At 36.3% G+C, this 21,025-nt stretch overlaps 1 protein-coding gene and 1 pseudogene across 3 annotated transcripts in view; one reads left to right on the top strand and one right to left on the bottom strand.

Annotated features, from left to right (window-relative positions):
* The window catches only part of RNF103 (ring finger protein 103), an 88,577-nt gene that overhangs the window by 43,574 nt on the left and 23,978 nt on the right, over window positions 1-21,025 (top strand). For 2 of the 3 annotated variants that reach the window (XM_045808874.2, XM_045808873.2), the window contains one exon: window positions 13,567-13,627. The exons of the other annotated variant lie outside the window; for it this stretch is intronic. In XM_045808874.2, coding sequence (XP_045664830.1) covers window positions 13,567-13,627 — 61 coding nt within the window. The remainder of the gene's footprint in view (window positions 1-13,566; window positions 13,628-21,025) is intronic. 3 annotated transcript variants of the gene reach the window in all.
* On the bottom strand, window positions 12,276-12,709 carry LOC123799612 (small ribosomal subunit protein uS9 pseudogene; annotated as a pseudogene).

Genomic DNA, 21,025 nt, shown 5'->3' with positions numbered 1-21,025 from the left:
CAGGACCTGAGATCCTGACCTGAGCCAAAACCAAGAGTGGAGACTTAACCAGCCGAGCCACCCAGGTGCCCCAGTTGTTTTTAATTTTAATGAGGTTCAGTTTATGTATTTTTTCTGTTTTTGTTCATGCTCTTGGGACATTTCTAATTATCCATTGCTAAATCTGATACTTTGAGAGTTTTATAGATTTAGCTCCCATAGCTAGGTCTTTGGCTCATGTTAATTTTTATATACTGGAAATAGGAGTACAGCTTGCTTTTTTTTTTTTTTTTTTTAAGATTTTATGTTTATTTGAGACAGAGAGAGAGAGAGAGAGAGAGAGAGAATGGGGGGAGGGGCAGAGGGCGAGGAAGAAGCAGACTCCCCACGGAGCAGGGAGCCTGAAATCATGATCTGAGCCGAAAACAGACACTTAACCGACTGAGCCACCCAGGCACCCACAGCTTGCTTTTGATTAGTGTTTGCATGGTATATCTCTGTATGCCTTAACCTTTAATCTTAGTCTTTATATTTAAGTGGGTTTTTGGCAGGCAACATATAGTTGGGTCTTGCTTTTTATTCCCCCTCCCCCACTCTGGCACATTGTCTTTTATTTGGTTTATTTAGACCATTCACATTTAAAACAGCTATTGATACAGCTGCATCAACATCTACAGTGTTGTAACTGGTGTCTGTTATACTTCTTTGTTATTTTTTGCCATCTTAAAAAAATTTTTTTTGCCTTGTATGGTTTTGAGCATTTTATATGATTCATTTTATCTCATATTTTTGCATATCAATTACACATCTTTAAGAAAATTTTAGCGATTATCCCAGATTTTGAAATATACATTTGCAGTTAACTTCTAATAACATGATACTGTTTTGCATGAAATGCAGGTGTGTTCTAACATTGTATTCCCAATCCTCCCTCCTGTCCAATATGACATTGTTCTCATTCATTTCACTTATCTGTATGCTGTCTTCATCCAATACATGTTTGCTATTATTACTTAAAGCAATTATCTTTTAAATCACTGAAGAATAAGAAAAGTAAAAACTTTGTCTTCATTAATTTTTTTGATACTCTTTCTTTATGTAGATACAAGTTTCTAACTATATAATTTTTCTTCTCCCTGAAGAACTGTGTTTAAACATTTCTGGTAGGCCAGATCTGCTGTGATGAATTCCCTCAATTTTTATTTGTTTGAGAGTCTTTATTTCTCCTTCTCTTTGAAAGATAATTTTGTTGGACAGAGAATTCTAGGTTGGTGAATTTTTCAAGAGTTTGAATATCTCCATCCTCTTTGCGCTTGCATAGTCTCTAACAAGAAGTCCTTGGTAATTCTTAACCTTGTTCTCCTATAGGTAAAGTGGTTTTTTTTGCTCTGTCGTCTTCCAGGATTTTCTTTGCTCTGGTGTTCTACAGTTTGAATATGATATCACTAGTTGTCATTTTTTGGACTGTTATTCTAGTTTGTGTTCTCTTTGCTTCCTGGATCTTTGGTTTGGTGTCTGTCATTAATTTTGGAAAGTTCTTCTTCTTTTTTTTTTTTTTAAGATTTATTTATTTATTTATTTGAAGAGAGAGAGAGTGTGAGTCGGTGAGAGAGGGAACACAAGCAGGGGGAGTGAGAGAGGAAGAAGCAGGCTCCCAGTGGAGAGCAGGGAGCCTGATGCGGGGCTCGATCTCAGGACCCTGGGATCATGTCCTGAGCCAAAGCAGATGCTTAACGAAAAAATTAGGCGCCCCTAATTTTTGAAAGTTCTCTACCGTCATTATGTCAGGTATTTTTTCCATTCTGTTTCCTCTTTTATCCTCTTCAGGTATTCCAGTTATGTATTATTACATCTTTTGAAATAGTCTCACGGTTCTTAGACGTTATTTTCTTTTTGTTTTCATCTTTTTCCTTTTTAAATTTCAGTGGCTCAGATTCATTGATTCATTTCTTGGCTATGTCCTGTCTACTGATGAACCTATTAAAGGCGTTCTTCGTTTCTGTTATGATGTTATTTCTTATATTTCTAGCATTTCCTTTTGATTCTTAGTGTTTCCATCCCTCTACTTGCCTTCATTATCCATCTCTTCTTGGATAGTATCTACTTTTTTTCACAAGAGCCACAAAATGTCAGACTTTTGTCATGTCTAATCCTGGTTTTGATGCTTGCTTTGTCTCTTCAGACTGTGCTTTTTCTTGCCTTTCAGAATGCCTTGAAATTTTGTCTTGAAAACTGAACAAGATATATAGGGTAATAGGAACTGAGGTAAATTGGTCTTCAGTATGAGGTTTTATGTTAATCAGGCTAGGAGTGTGGCTTTGTTAATGTCTGCTGTAGCTATAGGTGCCATAGGCTTAAAGTTATTCTAATGTCCTTGTTTTTATCTCCTTTTTTATCTTGGACATCCATAAAAACTCCTTTTTAGATAGATAAAACTCAACTTCACATCTCTTTTTAGCTCTAACTCATCGTTGTACTAGAGCCCTATTGGTGTAGTGGGAAGATGTGGAGGACTGGAAGCATTCTTCAGTCTTATTAAGTCTGTGGTTTTAGTGGCCTATGTCCCTGGACTATGACATTCCTAAGTATTTCTTAATTTCTTGCTCACTTCTGGTGACACAAGACGACTGAAAAAAGAGCAGTCTGGTAAATGCCCTTTCCCAAAGTGGGACAAGGTTCTAGTAAGGTTTGTTTCACTGAAGAATAGGCCTTTGTTATGGAAAACAGTCTGTGCATATTTCAGAATGGTTATTTCCCCCTCCTTCTATCAGAAACACGAAGGTGGGGGGACTTCTGGAGTTCCTGGAGGTAAAACCCATGAAATTGTGGTGTCCTGTAGGAGTTTCATTCTCATGGTGATCTGTACTCAACCTGTAGCAGCTAGTCAAAATTACCACTTAAATGTTCCTTCCAGTGTTCCAGGTAAGCAGATCTCAACTATGATTCTCTGTATTCACCTCTCTTTCCACATTTCAGGATAGCAGTTTGCCCTGTAACCTTGGTTTTCTGATGAGTCCGAGCAAATTTTAGTCATAGGACAGGAATGATGGCTTCTGAGCTCTTTGTATGTCAGAGCTGAATCTGAAATTTGTCTTCTTTTTTTTTTTTTTTTTAAAGATTTTATTTATTTATTTGACAGAGAGAGAGAGGCAGTGAGAGAGGGAACACAAGCAGGGGGAGTGGGAGATGGAGAAGCAGGCTTCCCACTGAGCAGGGAGCCCGATGCGGGGCTCGATCCCAGAATGCTAGGATCATGACCTGAGCCGAAGGCAGACACTTAACGACTGAGCCACCCAGGCGCCCCTGTCTTCATTTTTGAATAATATTTTCACTGGTATAAAATTTGGGATTGAGAAAATTTTTTCTTGCAGTATTTTAAAGATGCTCCATTGTCTTATGATTTGTGTAGTTTCTTTTGAGAAATCAGATGTAATTCTTTTTTTTTGTTGTTTTGTAATTAATGAGTATTTTTTTCTCCCTAGCTGGTTGAAGATTTTATCTGATTTTCATTTTATTTTATTTTCTAAAAGATTTATGTATTTTAGAGAGTGGGAGAGAGCGTGCATGAGTGGGGGAGGGGAGGGAAGAGGATGAGGCAGAGGGAGAGAATCTCAAGCTGACTCCCCACTGAGTGTGGAACCTGACATGGGGCTTGATCTCACAACCCTGAGATCATGACCTGACCTGACCTGAAACCAAGAGTTGGAGGCTTAACTGTCTGAGCCACTCAGGCACCCCTGATTTTCAGTGTTTTAAATATAATGTGTTTAGGTGTCTGGTGTCATGTCACATTCTATTTTTGTTTGTTTTTTATATTTCCCTTGCTTTGGATTCTCTTAAGCTTCTTGGATCTGTGGTTTGATATTTTTCATTATTTTTTTAGTTTGGTAACTTTTATTGACTACAGGTATTTGTTGATTCTTTCCTCATCTGTGTTCGATAAGCCAATGAAGACATTCTTTGTATGTGTTCAAATTTTTTTCTACCATTTCCAATTAAGACAAAGTGGATATGAACTCCCATTGTTCCTGTGGCTCCTGAGGTTCTGTGCTGTCCAATAACCCATACTCGGACTTCATCAGTTTATTAAAAATTTTAACTGAATTTTCCTTAATTGCCTCTAAGGTATCTGCCATCCCATGGCACAGATCATTTAGTGTTCATTGTTTAGTATTCATTATTCCCTCTCTTCTTGAAAGTGAGTCTTTGTTTTGATTTCATTTTGACAGCTTCAGGAAAAGTTATTTTGTAGTTCATCCAGTTTGTCTTATTGAGAGTCTTTGCAGCTCTCTGTATCTAGGCAGAGATGGATTCTCAAATTCTTTTTGAAAATTTCCCTCATTAAATTAGACCAATTAATTTCCAAAATTTTTTATATTTTATTTTTTTTAAAGATTTTATTTATTTATTCAACAGAGAGACAGCCAGCGAGAGAGGGAACACAAGCAGGGGGAGTGGGAGAGGAAGAAGCAGGCTCATAGCGGAAGAGCCTGATGTGGGGCTCGATCCCATAACGCCGGGATCACGCCCTGAGCCGAAGGCAGATGCTTAACTGCTGTGCCACCCAGGTGCCCCCCAAAATTTTTTAAATGAATTAATTTATTATTTATAGAGAGGACATTCTAGCAAGGGGAGAGGGGCAGAGAGAAAGGGGAAGAGGGACTCTTAAGCAGGCTCCGTGCTCAGTGTGGAGCCTGGTATGGGGCTCAGTCCCATGACCCTGAGATCAGGAGCTTATACAACATCAGGAGTTTCACACTTGACTGGCTGAGCCACCCAAAAGCCCCTAGACCTATTTCTTAAGTGTCTTTGTTTAAATTTTTATTTTTTCTACAAGTGTATATTATATCCTTCTCCATTTTGCAGCCATTTGTACAGTTTTCTTTCTTGGTATTGTTTTCCTATTGCTACCCTATCTATGCTATATATTGGATCCTTACAGGGAAATGTATGACTTATGACACGGAGGTCTTTTTAAGAGACGAAAATCTATTTTTCTCTAAGTCAAAAAACTTGTGACTTTATGTTGCTCTGGTTTGGAAATAAGTGTAGGTAATTCATCAATTGTTATTTTTCCCTGTAATGAAGACAGATTGACTTTAATCTTCATTTATCATTTGTTATGCATTTTAATTTTTTCAACTTTTTATTTTGAAAGAAGCTGATTAAATGTCAGTTATGAAACTGCAAACAAAATTTGGGTTTAACTATTTTAAAGTTTTGGGTGATTGTATAATAGAAGGGAGTGTGGTATCTAAAACAATTAAAAATAAAGAGATTCAATGAGTCTTCCTAATATTATGAGATAGAATTTTAAAGTATTTCTTCCAAACAAAGATGATTTAAAGCACTTATAAACTGGGTCTTTAAAACATTCATAAAACAGCCTTATATTTTAAATTTTTAATTGAAATATAGTTGATATACAGTATTAAATTAGTTTTAGGTATACAACATAGAGATCCAGTGATCAGCTACGTTATGAATATCCATGATAAATGTTTTACAGTATTATTGACTGGATTCTCTATTGAACTTTTCATTCCCATGACTTACTATTTTATAACTGGAAGTTTGTACCTCTTAATCCCCTTCACCCATTTTGTCCATCCCCCCCACTCCTCTTCCCTTTGGCAACTACCAGTACTCTATATTTATGAGTCTGTGAGTCTGTTTCTCTCTTTTTTTTGTTGTTTTGTTTTTTAGATTCTATCTATAAGTGAAATTATGTGATATTTATTTTTCTTTGGCTTATTTCATTTAGCAGAATACCCTCTAGGTCCATCCATGTTGTCACAAATGACAAGATTTCATTCCTCTTTACAGCTGGGTAATCGTCCATGTGTGTGTGTATATATATATGTCATCTTCATTTATTTATAGATGGCCACTTCCATATCTTTGCTATTATAAAGAACACTGCAATAAACATGGGGTATGTGTATCTTTCTGAATTAGGGTTTTCATTTTCTTTGTGTAAATACCCAGAAGTGGGATTGCTGGATCATGTGGTAGTTCTATTTTTAATTTTTTGAGGAACCTCCATACCGTTTTCCATTGCAGTTGCACCAGTTTACATTCCCACCACAATGCATGAGGACTTCCTTTTCTCCACATCCTCACCAATGCTTGTTTCTTGTCATTTTGATGTTAACCCATTCTGACTAGTGTGAGGTGATAACTCGTGGTTTCGATTTGCATTTCTCTAATGATTAGCTATGTTGAGCATCTTTCGGCCATCTGTATATCTTTGGAAAAATTCTATTTAAGTCTTCTTCCCATTTGTTAATCAGATTATTTGTGTTTCTGGTGTTGAGTTATAGGAGTTCCTTATATATTTTAAATATTAGCCCTTATTGGATGTATCATTTGCAAGTATTTTCTCCTCAGTTGGTTGCCTTTCCGTCTTATTGATGATTTCCTTCATTGTACAAAAGCTTTCTAGTTCAATATCATCCTAATTATTTATTTTTGCTTTTGTTTCCCTTGCCTGAGAAAAATGTTGCTGTAGTCGATGTCCAAGAGATTACTGCCTAAAATTTTCTCTTAGGAGTTTTATGGTTTCAGGTCTCACATTTAGGTCTTTAATCCACTTTGGGTTTATTTTTGTGTGTCGTGTAAAGAAGTAGTCCCAGCACCATTTATCGAAGAGATTGTCTTTTCTCCATTGTATATTCTTGCCTCCTTTGTCATAGATTAATTGACCATATATCTCAGGTTTATTTTTGACCTCTCACTTCTGTTCCACTGTTCTGTGTGTCTGTTTTTCTACCAGTGCCATATTGTTTTGTTACTCTAGCTTTGTGGTATATTTTTAAAATCCGGGATTATGATACCTTGAGCTTTCTTCTTCTTTCTCAAGTTTGCTTTGGCTGTTCAGGGTCTTTTGTGCTTGCATACAAGCTTTAGTATTAGTTGTTCTTGTTCTGTGAAAATGATGTTGGTATTTAGTGGGGATTGCATTGAATTTGTAGATTGCTTTGGGTAGTATGGACATTTTAGCAGTATTCTTCCAATCCAGAACCTGATATTTTTTCTTATTCTTTTTTATCTTACGTGTTATTTTTAAAGAATATTTCTTGAAATAGGTTGTATTGGCACATAAAATTCAAAAGGCAGCAAAGTCTATCCTTAGGTATACTAAAAACTAAATCTCCTTTCACTCTTGTTCACAAATTATTCATTTTCTGTCCTTGAAAGCAGCCTAGTTACTATGGATTCTCCTGTTGTTATTCTATAATATATGAACATATAAATATCTCTCTTTCCCTTTTTCCACATCTTTTTCTCCCCTTCCCCGTTCCTTCCTTCTCTCCTTTCTCCTCTCCCTCTTTCTCTAACATATGTCATACTGTAAATGTCCTTTACATTGCAATTTTCATTTATATTTTGAGAATTAATTCCATGGGTAGTCTTCATTGCATTGTTTTTTTCTTTTTAGTTAGAGCATAATGTCAGTTTATGGAAATTCTCTAATATGTTTAGTGTTCTTTTGATATACGTTAGGTTATTTCTAGTCTTTTGCTACTGTGAACAATGCAGCAATGCATTTTTACAAAAGTCATTTCACCGTTGCCATCTGTTAGATTGAGTACTCGCCCCTTAAGGATTATGAGCAGTTAAGCACTGTAATGAGAAACTTAGAAACAGTTTTTTTTTTTTTTAAGATTTATTTTTAGAGAGAAAGCGTGCACACATGGGGGGAGGGGCAGAGGGAAAAAGAGAGAGAAACGCGAGAAGACTGCATTGAGCATAGAGCCTGACATGGGGCTCGATCTCATGACCCTGATGTCACAACCTGAGCTGAAACCAAGAGTCACATGCTTAACCGACTGTACCACTTAGGCACCCTGAAAATACCAGTTTTTAATGACTTTTATTTTGAGCATCTGGATTTATTTAAGCAAGGGATAACCTTAAGTTGAAAGACAAACTGTTAAGAAGCTATCTATTTATTGTTATAGTTATTTATCTTTTTGAACTACAATTTTCTCAATACTGGACATGTAAACAAAATATGGAAATAAATTGGATACTAAGGTTAGTATAACACTTTAACAACTCATTTAAAATTTTATCTTTCTTCAAGACAGATAAGCTATTTTCATTTACTTTATAGTAGTAAAAATTTTCAATCTGATCCTACGTAAGTGTATACTGTCATAATACTTCTTGTATTTGTGGAGTTCCACGTTAGATTTATTTGAAAGATTCTGTTACTAAAAACAAGTTTAAAAATTACTGCACTGGTTCATTCTGCCTTGTTTTAAGGTTTGAATTTGAATTGTGAAACTTATTAACATGTGGTTCCTGGAATTCTAGTAACTGCTACAGGTTTGTAGTCCCCATGGGTGCATTGCTTCCAGCTGATTGGCTGTCCTCGGGGATTAGCAGTTGAAAGCATTAGAAATAATAGGAGCTAATCAGTACTTTGACCCATGAGAATAAAAATCTAAAATTTATGTTTAGCTTTATAATAAACAGTATTAGGAGTAACTTGCTACCTTATAAAACTCACTGCTATAATAGGTGATAAATATTTTTTCCTTTTTTGCTTTCTTTTAGAGTGCATGTGGGTGGGGTGAAGGGGAGAGGTAGAAAGAGAGGGGTAGAGAGAATATTAAACAGGCTCCATGCTCAGTGTGGAGTTGGATCTCACAACCCTGAGATCATGACCTGAGCTGGAATCAAGAGTCAGATGCTTAACTGACTGAGTCACCCAGGCATCCCAGTATTTTTTCTATAAACCTGAATCAAATAACTTTCCCCATCAGTGTTGCTAGTTCAAACAAAAATTATTGAACCAGATTGTTTTTGTACCCCATCCTTTGGTCTGTAGGTAAGGACACTATTTTACTTAGGTCCCTTAGTGGTGTTTGTTTTCACTCTGATTAAAATGTTATAGTCCCCTCCCCCCCCACCATAGTGGATAGTCACAGGGTTCCCTTGCAAACTTTTCGAAGTCTGCTCAAAAGTCACCTTAGCAATTGAGCTTTCTTCTATTACCCTATATGAAATAACAAACCTCCCCCTCCACTGCCCTCATCCTATTTTCCTTGCTTCATTTTCTCCCTAGCACTCGTTTTGTGACAGAGTATTACTTGCTTATTTACTTACTTTGTTTCATTAGAATGTAAGTTCATAAGGTGGAGTCTCTGTGTCCTGCTTCATCACTAGCACATTGAGCAGATGCTCAGTAAACATTTGAATTGTATGAGTCTTGGATTTTCTTTCCTGCTGGTTCTGAAAGTTCTGGTTAGATTATAACAGTGTCTTCAAATGTCTTCATATATCTCCTGAAATAATTTTGACTACTTGTGTACCCTTTTGGACAGTCATAAATCAACATTTAATATTTTTTTATCGTAATTTTACGTAGAGTTGCACAGGATGTAATTTTTGGCATATTGTAAATATTGTAAAATTGTTACATCACTGTTTTAAAAGTATCACAGCAATTTGATTCCCATCAATATTCATTTAAAACATACATGCACACATTCTTATTTATAGTGAAACATTTTTGATCATTCTCTTTCTTGAAAGGAGAAATGCCATTTACTTCCATTCCATTTTCACCATATGGATTTCTCCTAATGTAGCACTTTTATGCTTGAAATAATTTAACAATCATCCTATTATACGTGGAACAAAATACCGTACGTACCTTTTGTGATAAATACACTCAGCAAACTAGGAATAGAAGGGAACTTTCTTAACATGATAAAGGGCATTTATGAAAAACTACAGCTAATTTTATAGTAAATTGTGAAAGACTAAAGCTTTTTTTTCTAAGATCAGGAACAAGACAAAGATACCTGCTTTTGCCACTACTGTTCAGCATTGTACTAGAAGTTCTAGCCAGAGCACTCGGGCAAGAAAAAGATATAAAAGGTATCCATATTGAAAAGGAAGAAGTAAAACTATCTCTTTGCAGATGTCATGATTCCGTATATAGAAAACTCCAAAGAATCCTCATGTACAAAATACTTATAAGTGAATTCAGCAAATTGACAGGTTTTTAAGACAAGCATAAAACAATTAGTTGTGTTTTTTTACACCTGCAATGAAAAATCGAAAAAGGAAATAGAGGGAAAAAAATCATTTACGAAGGTATCTAGAAGAACAAAAGACTGAGGAAAGAATTTAACCAAGGAAGTGCATCACTTGTACACTGAAAATTACAAAATATTGTTGGCGGAAATTTCAAATTCATGGCTTGTGAAACTTAATGCTCTTATGATGGCAGTACCACCCAAAGCAGTCTGCAGATTCAGTACAATGCCTGTCAAAATTCCAAAAGAAATAGTTAACCCTCAAATTCATATGGAATACAGCTGGCCCTGAATAACCAAACAGTCCTGAAAAAGAAAAAACACATTTGGAGGACTCAAAATTCCTAATTTCAAAAGTTACTGTGAAGCTATGGTAACGTTAACAGTGTGGTATTGGCATAAGGATAGATACATAGACCAGTGGAATAGAATTGTGTTCAGAAGTAAAGCCATACATGTATGGCCAGTTGATTCTCTGTGAGGGTGCTAAGATTCATTTAATAGTGGAAGGATAGTCTTTTCAACAAATAGTGCTGGGATAAGTGGATATTCACATGTAGAGGAATGAAGCTGGATCCCTACATCATTCCATATACAGAAATTAAAGTAAAACTCTTATTAAACCATAAAACTCTTAGGTAAAAACATAGGGGTAAATCTTCATGACCTCCTATCTGGCAATGGATTCTTAACTATGACACCAGAAGCACAACCACCAAAAGAAAAAAAACAGGCAAATTGAAAATCATCAAAATTAAAGCTTTTGTGCATCAAAGGACATGATCAAGAAAGTGAAAAGATAGAGAATGGGAGAATTTATTTGTAAATGATGTATCTGATAAGGTTCTGCTGTCAGAATGTATAAAGAACTCATACAGCCAGCAACAAAAAGACAATTAAAAATGGATAGACATGAATAGACATTTCTCCAAAAAATGTGTTCCAGTGGCCAAAAGGGACATGAAAAGATATTTAACTGCATTGGTCTTTAAATAAATGCAAATCAAAGCCATAATGAAATACTGCTTCAGTTGGTCCAACAGATTGACTATTAATAAAAAATTGGAGGATAACAAGTATTGGCAAGGACGTGGAGAAAAAGAATCCTTGAACATTCCTGGAAGGAATGTAAAATGGTGAAACTTCTTTGTAAAATAGTTTTGGAGCTCCTTGAAAAGATAAACATAGAATTACCACATGACCCAGCAATTCTACTCTTACTGGGTACATATTCCTAAGAACCGAAAATAGGAATTCAAATAAATACTTGTATACAAATGTTCATAGCAGTACTATTCACAGTAACTAAAAGATGGAAACAATCCAGAGGTCCATTAAAGGATGTATGAATGAACAAGTTGTGTTGTGTACATACAATGAATGTTATTCAGCCACGAAAAGGACTGAAGTATCGATACATGCTACAACATGGATGAACCCCCAAAACACTGTACTAAATGAAAGAAGCCAGACACAAAGGACCATATATTGTATGATCCCTTTTATATGAAATAGTAAAAATAAGCATATCAAAAGAGATAAAGCAAATTAATGGTTGCCAGGGAAGGGGGACTTAGAGATTATTTAAAGAGTATAGTGTGTTCTTCTGACATGTTAATAAGGTTTTGAGACTAGAGAGAGTTGATGATTGCACAGCATTGTGTAGGCATTAAATGCCATTGAATTGTATATTTTGAAATGGCTATTTTTATGTTATGTGCATTTTACCTTTAAAAATGTATAAACCTAATGTTAAAATTTTAAAAAATATATCCATATGATTTTAAGTACCTTAATATTTCTTCTGGTTGGAGTTACTACAGCTGTTGCAAAGTAAATTTTTCTTAGATTTTGTTAAATAATGATTTTAATGAAATCATTAAAAAGTGAAATTTATTGGAGGTATACTTTCTCTTAATGGTATAGATTTTTAAAAAATATTTTATTTGTCAGAGAGTGCACGCACACGCACAAGCAGGGGGAGTGGCAGGCAGAGGGAGAAACAGGCTCCTCACTGAGCAAGGAACCGGGTGTGGGACTGGATCCCAGGATCCTGGAATCATGACCTGAGCCTAAGGCAGGCACTTAACCTACTGACCTACCCTGGCATCCCAGTTGTATAGATTTTTTAATGCTGTTTAGTTCATGGGCCCATGGATGAATGCTACAAGGTTCAGCATCAATTCTGTTCCTGTTCTGTTATTTTTAATTTTAAACCCCGCAGTCATTGTTTATTATAAAGGTGAATCCTGATGCTTGTGGTGGGCTTATTGGTTGGATTTCTGGTAGTAATCACAGGCAAATTTTTTGGATTTGCAGTGATGGGGGTCAACTACCAGCAGCATCTAGTCATACCAGATGAAGATGTCTTTAATCTTGGAAGCCTAACCACCTGTTTCTGGTAACAGGCTTCCATGGCTTGGAGGTGGATTGAATATGTGCCTTATGACCACCACCCTTCGTACAGACTGAGGGGTCCATGCCAGCTAATCACCGTTTGCCCAGAAGCAGAACAGGTTTCAGTAGCTTGTACTGCAGCGTGCATGGTTGGATCATCTCCAGGGATCACCCATTCACCTAATGAGGCTGTTGCCCCATTTGCAGTGTGCCACAGCTATGACCATCTTCCTGCCTCCAAAGACCTGCACCAGCTGCAGGGAGTCTGTGGACCGCATGGCTGTGGGCCCAGGCAAGACATCCTCATCACAAGCTGCCACAAGTGGAAGAAAGCTCTGTTTTATGTTTTATTAGACTCCAGTACTGAGAAACATTGTTAATATTAGTAAATAGATGGTAATGGAAGTTCTGTCATCGTCACTCAGTTCTTTGAAATTCTGTGTCATATGGCAAAGAGCGTATAGTTATTTAATGTAAATTTAGTTTTAATGATTATCAGTTCACAACTCAGATTTTCCTTCAGTTTCTTTTGAAACTGAAGAATTAGAAAACACTTATTTGTAAGAATTTGATAGTCATTAGAGTAGTTCAGTGCTTTCTCAACAGCTACACTGGTATTTCCATTTGGCCCTATGTTTAGTGCTTTAGAAGTTTTTGCCTCTGAGGGAACTATATCATGGTAATAGACAGGTCAGAGGAATTTCTGTCTTCTGTAAAGTGAAAAAGCATTATTGTTAAAAAGGGGAAGGAAAAGGTGAACTGTTAACATAGGCAGAACAGGTTTTGAAATAGGTTTCAAAAGATTTTCAACTTTTAAACATAGCTTTTTACTATGCCCATGCACCTCTTGAAAAATGTTTATATACCTATAGGGTCCTGAACTCTGAGGTCTTGTATAAAGTACTTCTGACTGCCTGCTTTCAGATAAGAATCTTTAAATAGACTGGGACTTCTGTACTGTGAATAAAAAGATGAAAAAAAAAAAAAAAGAATTTGGCCCTAAAGCTTTTGTTTGCAAATAGATTTATTTATTTTTTTGTCTGGAATAAATGTAGAATTAATACAAAATTCTTTAAAATTTGGTGAATTAGGAGTGTTGGCTTTTCTTATAATTATTTTCTAAAATTTTTCCCAGGTCAATGAATGGTCATTGAAGATAAGAAAGGAAATGAGAGTTGTTGACAGGCAAATAAGAGGTAAATTATAATTTTATGTCTCCTATTCCTTACCCTTTTGGTAATTTTGTATTAGTTCATAAAAATAAACTGCATCTACCCATTGTAAGACATAGTTTATTCTTAGATTATTTATAGTTGTCCTAATTATTTTGCTTTTTAATCATTATAAGAAAAACCTTTACGTTTTATAAAAACTATATCTTTCCTCTGGCCTGCAATTCAGCTCTGCAAGGGGAAGAGACCGTGTTCATTTATCTCTGATTTCCTAGAGATCAGGTTAGTGTTGGAAACAAGTCAGGTGTTCATGTATTGTGATAGGCAAAATAATGGCCTTCCAAAGATGTCCACATTCTAATCTCAAGAATCTGTGAATATGTTACGTTATGTGGCAAAGGGGACTTTGCAGATGTGATTAAATTAGGGCTCTTCAGGTGGGAAGATTATGCTAGATTGTCTGGGTGGACCCATGTAATCACAAGGATCTTTACAAGAAGGAAATAATATGTTGAGAAAAAGTGAGAGAAGAGGAGATGTGACCATGGAACCAGATGTTAGGGAAATGTTCTTTAAAAGTGGAGGAAGAGGCCATGAGCCAAGGAATGCAGTTGTCCTCTAGAAGCTAGAATAGGCAAGAAATTGATTCCTCCCTGAAGACTTCCAAAACACAGCCCTTCCAACAGCTTGATTTTAGACTTCTGACCACCAGAATTGTAAAAGAATCAGTTGTGTCGTAAGCCATTGTAAAAAAAAAAAAAAAAAGAACTAAAGAAATCTCTTCTACTTATAAAGAAATGTTTTATGGAATTCAGATTAAATAAGGTGTGCATAAGTAAGGAATACAATCCCATTTTCGTGACTAATTGTTTATCTTAGCATGGCTATAAAGTGAAGAAAATATACTTCTAGATAAAGTTGATTATTAGGAAGTACAAACTTAAAATTAAGGTGACTTGCACAGAGATATTGTAATGTTTAAAACTTTTATGATTTTTAACACTTTCATGATTGGAGAAAAATTAATACCATAAGGATATTTCAGTATCACTCCCTTAAGAAAGGAATTGGAGAGGGCAATTCTGTTCCCAGCCATGATGGAATAATGTTTTTGAACTTGCACTTTCACTCCCATCATAAATAAAAAACTGGACAAAATCTGTGAAACATTGGTTTTCAAACCTTGGACAACTGACACTGAAGGATTTTGATTACTAGGAAGAGGGAAAGAGTCTTAATATGGTCCTGATTTTCCACCCTGGAGAAACTTTCTGGATCATAGCACATGGAAGAAGGTTCTAAGCAGAGCAAGGTGGTCTTGGGGTTGAGGAGACAGAGATCAGGATTCAGGGAGGCTATAGTCTCTGGAATTTGTGGGGCATAATATCAGAGAGAAGGGTAGTACTCAGAGAAAGAGCCCTAAATGTCTACACAGTGTATCATTGAGTCTTTAGCTGAATACTAAGCTGTGCAGACTTAGAATGAGATTTCAAGAGGTTAGGCAAAGAATAATTACTGGGGACAGAACAAATACCAGTGCACTATAAGCTAAACAATTCTTAGAGCTAACAAAGAATTGAGGGATGGTAGAGTTCTGATCAGACACAGGAAAGAGACATTGTTGAACATTTTGGACATTCAGTAGAGAACCCAGAAAGATCATGCCTTTACTATTAAGGCTAAGGTAGGCCTAGATTAAAGGTTACCATAAGCCCTCACCAACAAAGCTTAAAAACAGTTCTTGAAAGCTGATCTGCCGACAGATTAGCTGCCTGTCAAAATAAAGCTGAACACTCTTTAAAGGAAGACCCAAGAAAAGACCCTGAATCACCAAGGGAATGTTGAAAAAGAAAACTAAAGCTGGAGGCATCACAGTGCCTGACTTCAAGCTGTATTACAAAGTTGTGATCATCAAGACAGCATGGTACTGGCACAAAACAGACACATAGATCAGTGGAACAGAACAGCCCAGAAATGGACCCTCGACTCTGTGGTCGACTAATCTTCGATAAAGGAAGAAAGACTATCCAATGGAAAAAGACAGTCTCTTCAATAAATGGTGCTGGGAAAATTTTATAGCCACATGCAGAAGAATGAAACTGGACCATTCTCTTACACCATACACAAAGATAAACTTAAGATGGATGAAAGACCTCAATGTGAGACAGGAATCCATCAAAATCCTAGAGGAGAACACAGGCAGTAACTTCTTCAACCTCGGCCACAGCAACTTCTTGCAAGACCCGTCTCTAAAGGCAAGGGAAACAAAAGCAAAAATGAACTCTTGGGACTTCATCAAGATAAAAAGCTTCTGCACAGCAAAGGAAACAACAAAACTAAAAGGCAGTCTATGGAATGGGAGAAGATATTTGCAAATGACATTACAGATAAAGGGCCGATACCCAAGACCTATAAAGAACTACTCAAACTCAACACCCCAAAAACAAATAATACAGTCAAGAATTGGGCGGAAGGCATGAACAGATACTTCTCCAAAGAAGACATACAAATCGCTAACAGACACATGAAAAATGCTCCACATCACTTGCCATTGGGGAAGTGCAGATCAAAACCACAATGAGATACCACCTTATACCAGTAAGAATGGCCAAAATTAACAAGACAGGAAACAACAAATGTTGGCAAGTATGTGGGGAAAAGGGAGCCCTCTTACACTGTTGGTGGGAATGCAAGCTGGTAGAGCCACTCTGGAAAATAGTATGGCGGTTCCTCAAAAAGTTAAAAATAGAGCTACCCTGTGACCCAGCAATTGCAGTACTGGGTATTTACCCCAAAGATACAGACATAGTGAAAAGAAGAAGCACGTGCACCCCAGTGTTCATAGCAGCAAAGTCCACAATAGCCAACCTGTGGGAGGAGCCAAGATGTCCTTCAACAGATGAATGGGTGAAGAAGATGTGATTCATATATACAATGGAATATTACTCAGCCATCAGAAAGGTTGAATACCTACCATTTGCATCGACATGGATGGAGCTGGAGAGTATTATGCTAAGTGAAATAAGTTAAGCATAGAAAGACAGTTATCATATGGTTTCACTAATACATGGACTATAAGTAATAGGGCAGAGGACAATAGGAGGGAGGGAAGGGAGGGAAACCTGAATGGGAAGAAATCGGAGAGGGAGACAAACCATGAGAGACTCTGAGCTCTGGGAAACAAATTGAGGTTTGCAGAAGGGAGGGTGGTGGGAGGATGGGGTAACTGGGTGATGGGTATTAGGGAGGGCACGTGATCTGATGAGCACTGGGTGTTATACACAACTAATGAATCATTGAACATCATGTCAGAAATTAATGATAAATACTATATTGGCTAATCGAACTTAATAAAAAAATACATTGAAAGTAAAAAAAAAACAAAACCCCAAAATTCAGACACTCAAAAATGAAACATTCAGAGTGTCCGACATCCAATGAAAAGAACTAGAAAGAAGCAAGATATTATGACCCAAAATCAGGAGAAAAATTAGGCAATATAAATAGACCCAGAAAAAACAGATGATTATTAATAAGCAGACAGGATTTAAACAGCTATTATCAATATGTTGAAGAAGTTAGAGGAAAACATGAACATAATGAGATAAATAGAAGATGTAGAAAAGAATAAAATGAAACTTATAGAATTTAGAAATAAAATGAAATAAACCAAATAAAGTGAACACTGAGCTTAACAAGCAAATAAGGCAGTATAAAAAATAGGATCAGTGAAATTGAGTAGTGCAACTATCTAAACTGTAATACAGAGGGGAAAAAAATGGATATGAACACAGCATCAGTGACCTGTGGAACAATATCAAGTGGTCTCGTGTCATCTGAGTCTCAGAAGGGGAGGAGTCTGGAAAAGATCACATGAAATAGTAGCTGATGAAAACTAAACCCACAGACCCAAGGAACTCCGTGAGCTTAAAAGAGGACAACACAGGGGCGCCTGGGTGGCACAGCGGTTAAGCGTCTGCCTTTGGCTCAGGGCGTGATCCCGGCGTTGTGGGATCGAGCCCCACATCAGGCTCCTCTGCTGGGAGCCTGCTTCTTCCTCTCCCACTCCCCCTGCTTGTGTTCCCTCTCTCGCTGGCTGTCTCTATCTCTGTCGAATAAGTAAATAAAATCTTTAAAAACAAAAAAAGAGGACAACACAAACAAAACCATACCAAGGCATGTCATATTCAAATTACTGAAAGTTAACAATGAAGAGAGAGAACAGTCAGGAAAAAAAGACACGTTCAATACAGAAAATGATGAGGATGAGGATGAAAAATTTCTTTCAGAAGCAGTGTAAACCAAAGCATCTTTAATATGATGAAAGAAAAGAACTTGACATTATCCTAAAATTCTATATCCAATGAAAATAGCATTCAAAGGTGAAGGTGAAATAAAGATTTTTAAACAAAAAGCCGAGAGAATTTGCTGCCGGGAAACTCAGGTACACTCATGTTCATAACAACATTATTCACAGTAACCCAAAGGTAGAACAACCCATATGTCCAGTACAAGAAATGTTAAAGGAAGTTGTAAGCTGAAGGAAAATTACACCAGATACAAACTGGGATCTACCCAGAGGCATGAAGCATGCTGGAAATATTAGGTATGTAAGTAAATATAATATTTTTTCTTTTTAAAGTTTCCTTTAAACATTATTTACTGTGTTAAGTAAAAATAATGTGAGGCTTATAACAGGTAGAATTAAACTGTATAGTAGAACAAAAATTGCAGTGTCATCTTTAGAAACTTTGTGAATGCAGTTAGTGTCCCACAAGCCTTGTTTATTCCTGTTTCGTGCTTTGCTCATTTTATTTTGCTTTATTATTTGCTCATTTTATACATTCTTATTTATCTTATGAAATTATCTTTAAGCTCTTTCATGATATTTCCTATTATTTTTCATTTGTGGTAGTTTATTAGTTAACTAACTCTACAACATGGTATCAGAAAAAGATCATGGGTTTTTGGAGTCAGCCCTACCATCTATCCCTATTAAAATTCTCTGAATCTCATAGAATTATGACATTTAAATTTGCAAATGTATGTAAAGTGTTTAGGCCAGTACCTGGCATAAAGTAGGGTTTACTACACTGGTGATACCAAAAAAAGGGGGGTACATTAGACAAAGTCTGACTTTGAAATAATGCGATTGCTTTAAATATTACTTGCATTTGAAGATTTATCATAAAAACACTTTTATTGTCTTTCATTTGGCTTTATATTAGCAGTCAAGGTGAATAGATTTTTTTTTTTTTAAACCAGTGTGAAAACTAGAACCTGCAAAATTAACCTATGATCTTGAAGTCAGGATATTGGTTACCCTTGGGGGCATGATGAATTAAGGTGGACATAAAGGGACCTTTGTAATACTTTGTTTCTTGATCTGGTTCCCGGTTATATGGGTGTGCTTACTTTGTGAAAATTCATTTAGCTCTACAGTTATGTATACTTTTCTGTGTGTATGCTATACTTAAATAAAAAGTTTAAAGAGAAAATAGTAACCTCAAAAAAGCAAAGTATAACTATAGGTAGTTCTCATCTTCTCGTGGAGGACTCAAGGTATTCCACATTTTTAGCTTTCAGTTAAATGTGAAACACATTTAGAGCACTCATGATAGGCAGTATTGGTATGAATTTAGATCATTTATATTGCCCCTTTCCTCAAATGAAAATAGCTTGGTTTCTACATCCCTCCCCCATGAGTATAAAGGTAATAATATGCATATTGATGCAGAAAAGTATAAATAAGAAAGTTAAAATCACCCTGAAATTCTCCCACTCAAAGATAATACCATAAATATTTTGGTAATCATCCTTTCAGATATGTCTGTCTATACTTGTATTTACACATAAATATTTATGAATGGCTTATACTTTTCTTGTTGCGGTTTCATTAATCTATTTCTTTTTTTTTTTTTTTTTTAAAGATTTTATTTATTTATTTGACAGAGATAGAGACAGCCAGCGAGAGAGGGAACACAAGCAGGGAGAGTGGGAAAGGAAGAAGCAGGCTCATAGCAGAGGAGCCTGATGTGGGGCTCGATCCCAGAACGCCGGGATCACGCCCTGAGCCGAGGGCAGACGCTTAACCGCTGTGCCACCCAGGCGCCCCTCATTAATCTATTTCTTATTACAATAAAGTATATATAACCTAAAACTAATCAGTTTTAAGTATATAGTTCAGTGGCGTTAAGTACATTCACATTGCTGTGGAACCATTACCACTGTCTATCTCCATACTTTTCCTTCATCCCATACTGAAACTCTGTACCCGTTAAATAATAACTCACCATGTCTCCCCCACCACTCCACCCCTGCAACCGACACCAAATCCCCTGGTAACCACTATTCTATTTTCTGTCTATGTGTATAATTTGACTATTATAAGTACCTCATATAAGTGGAATCAAAGAATATTTGTCCCTTTGTGCCTGGCTTATTTTACTTACCATAATGTTTTCAACGTTCATTCATGTTGTATAGCATGAGTCAGAGTTAACTTTTTAAGATTGAAATACTTCATTGTATGCATGCTTCATTTTGTTTATTCATCTTAATATGGACATATGGGTGCTTCTGCCTTTGGGTTATTGTGAATAATGTTGTTCTGAACATGAGTGTACATGTATCTGTTTGAATCCCTTTTCTCTCTCTCTCTCTCTCTCTCTTTTTTTTTTTTTGGTACTGTATACCCTATAGTGGAATTGCTGGGTCAAATGGTAATTCTATATTTAATTTTTGAGGAAACACCATAATGCTTTCCATAGCACACTGCACCATCTTACATTCCTAATATCAAGGGCTAAGACATTCAAAAGCAACCACATATATGGCAGAATAGAAAAGGTCACTGTGCACACCCAGGTCAAGCTACAGGTCTGCAAAGACCTGAGAAGACTTTAAGTTTACAGTGTAGGTTGATCCCCAGCACAGAGATACCCTGCAGCAGTAAAAACAGAAAAACAGCAAACCCTGGTGAAGTGGGACAGTCTGACTTCAGAGTTATGAGATTCAAGTGTCTGATTTTCAACAACAGCAAAATCACAAGATGTACAAACAGGAAAGTATGGCCCATCCAAAGGAAAATAAATGAACAGAAAATGTCCCTAAGACCAGATGACTGTTTATTCAACAGATACTTGTGTTCTAAAGATGTGCAAAGAGCCAAAATAAAATGTGGGCAAAGTCAAGAAAATGAAACATGAATAAAGTGGAAATATCAATAAAAAGAGAAAACATGAAAAGACACCAAAAAGAAATTCTGCTGAAAAGTACAATAACTGAAATGAAAAATTTATTAGAGTTACTTGAAAGCAGATTTGAGCAGGCAGAAGAATTAGTGAACTTGAAAATAGTACAGTTGGAATTATCAAGTCTGAGGAGAAGGGGGGAAAATTGAAGTAAACTGAGCCTAAGGAA

The sequence above is a fragment of the Ursus americanus genome, chromosome 7 (assembly GCF_024610735.1).
Source record: "Ursus americanus isolate L20-20 chromosome 7, mUrsAme1.1.p, whole genome shotgun sequence".
NCBI classification, from domain to species: Eukaryota; Metazoa; Chordata; class Mammalia; order Carnivora; family Ursidae; genus Ursus; species Ursus americanus.
Note: the sequence above shows the minus strand (reverse complement) of the source record. Positions and strands in the feature narration are given on the sequence as shown.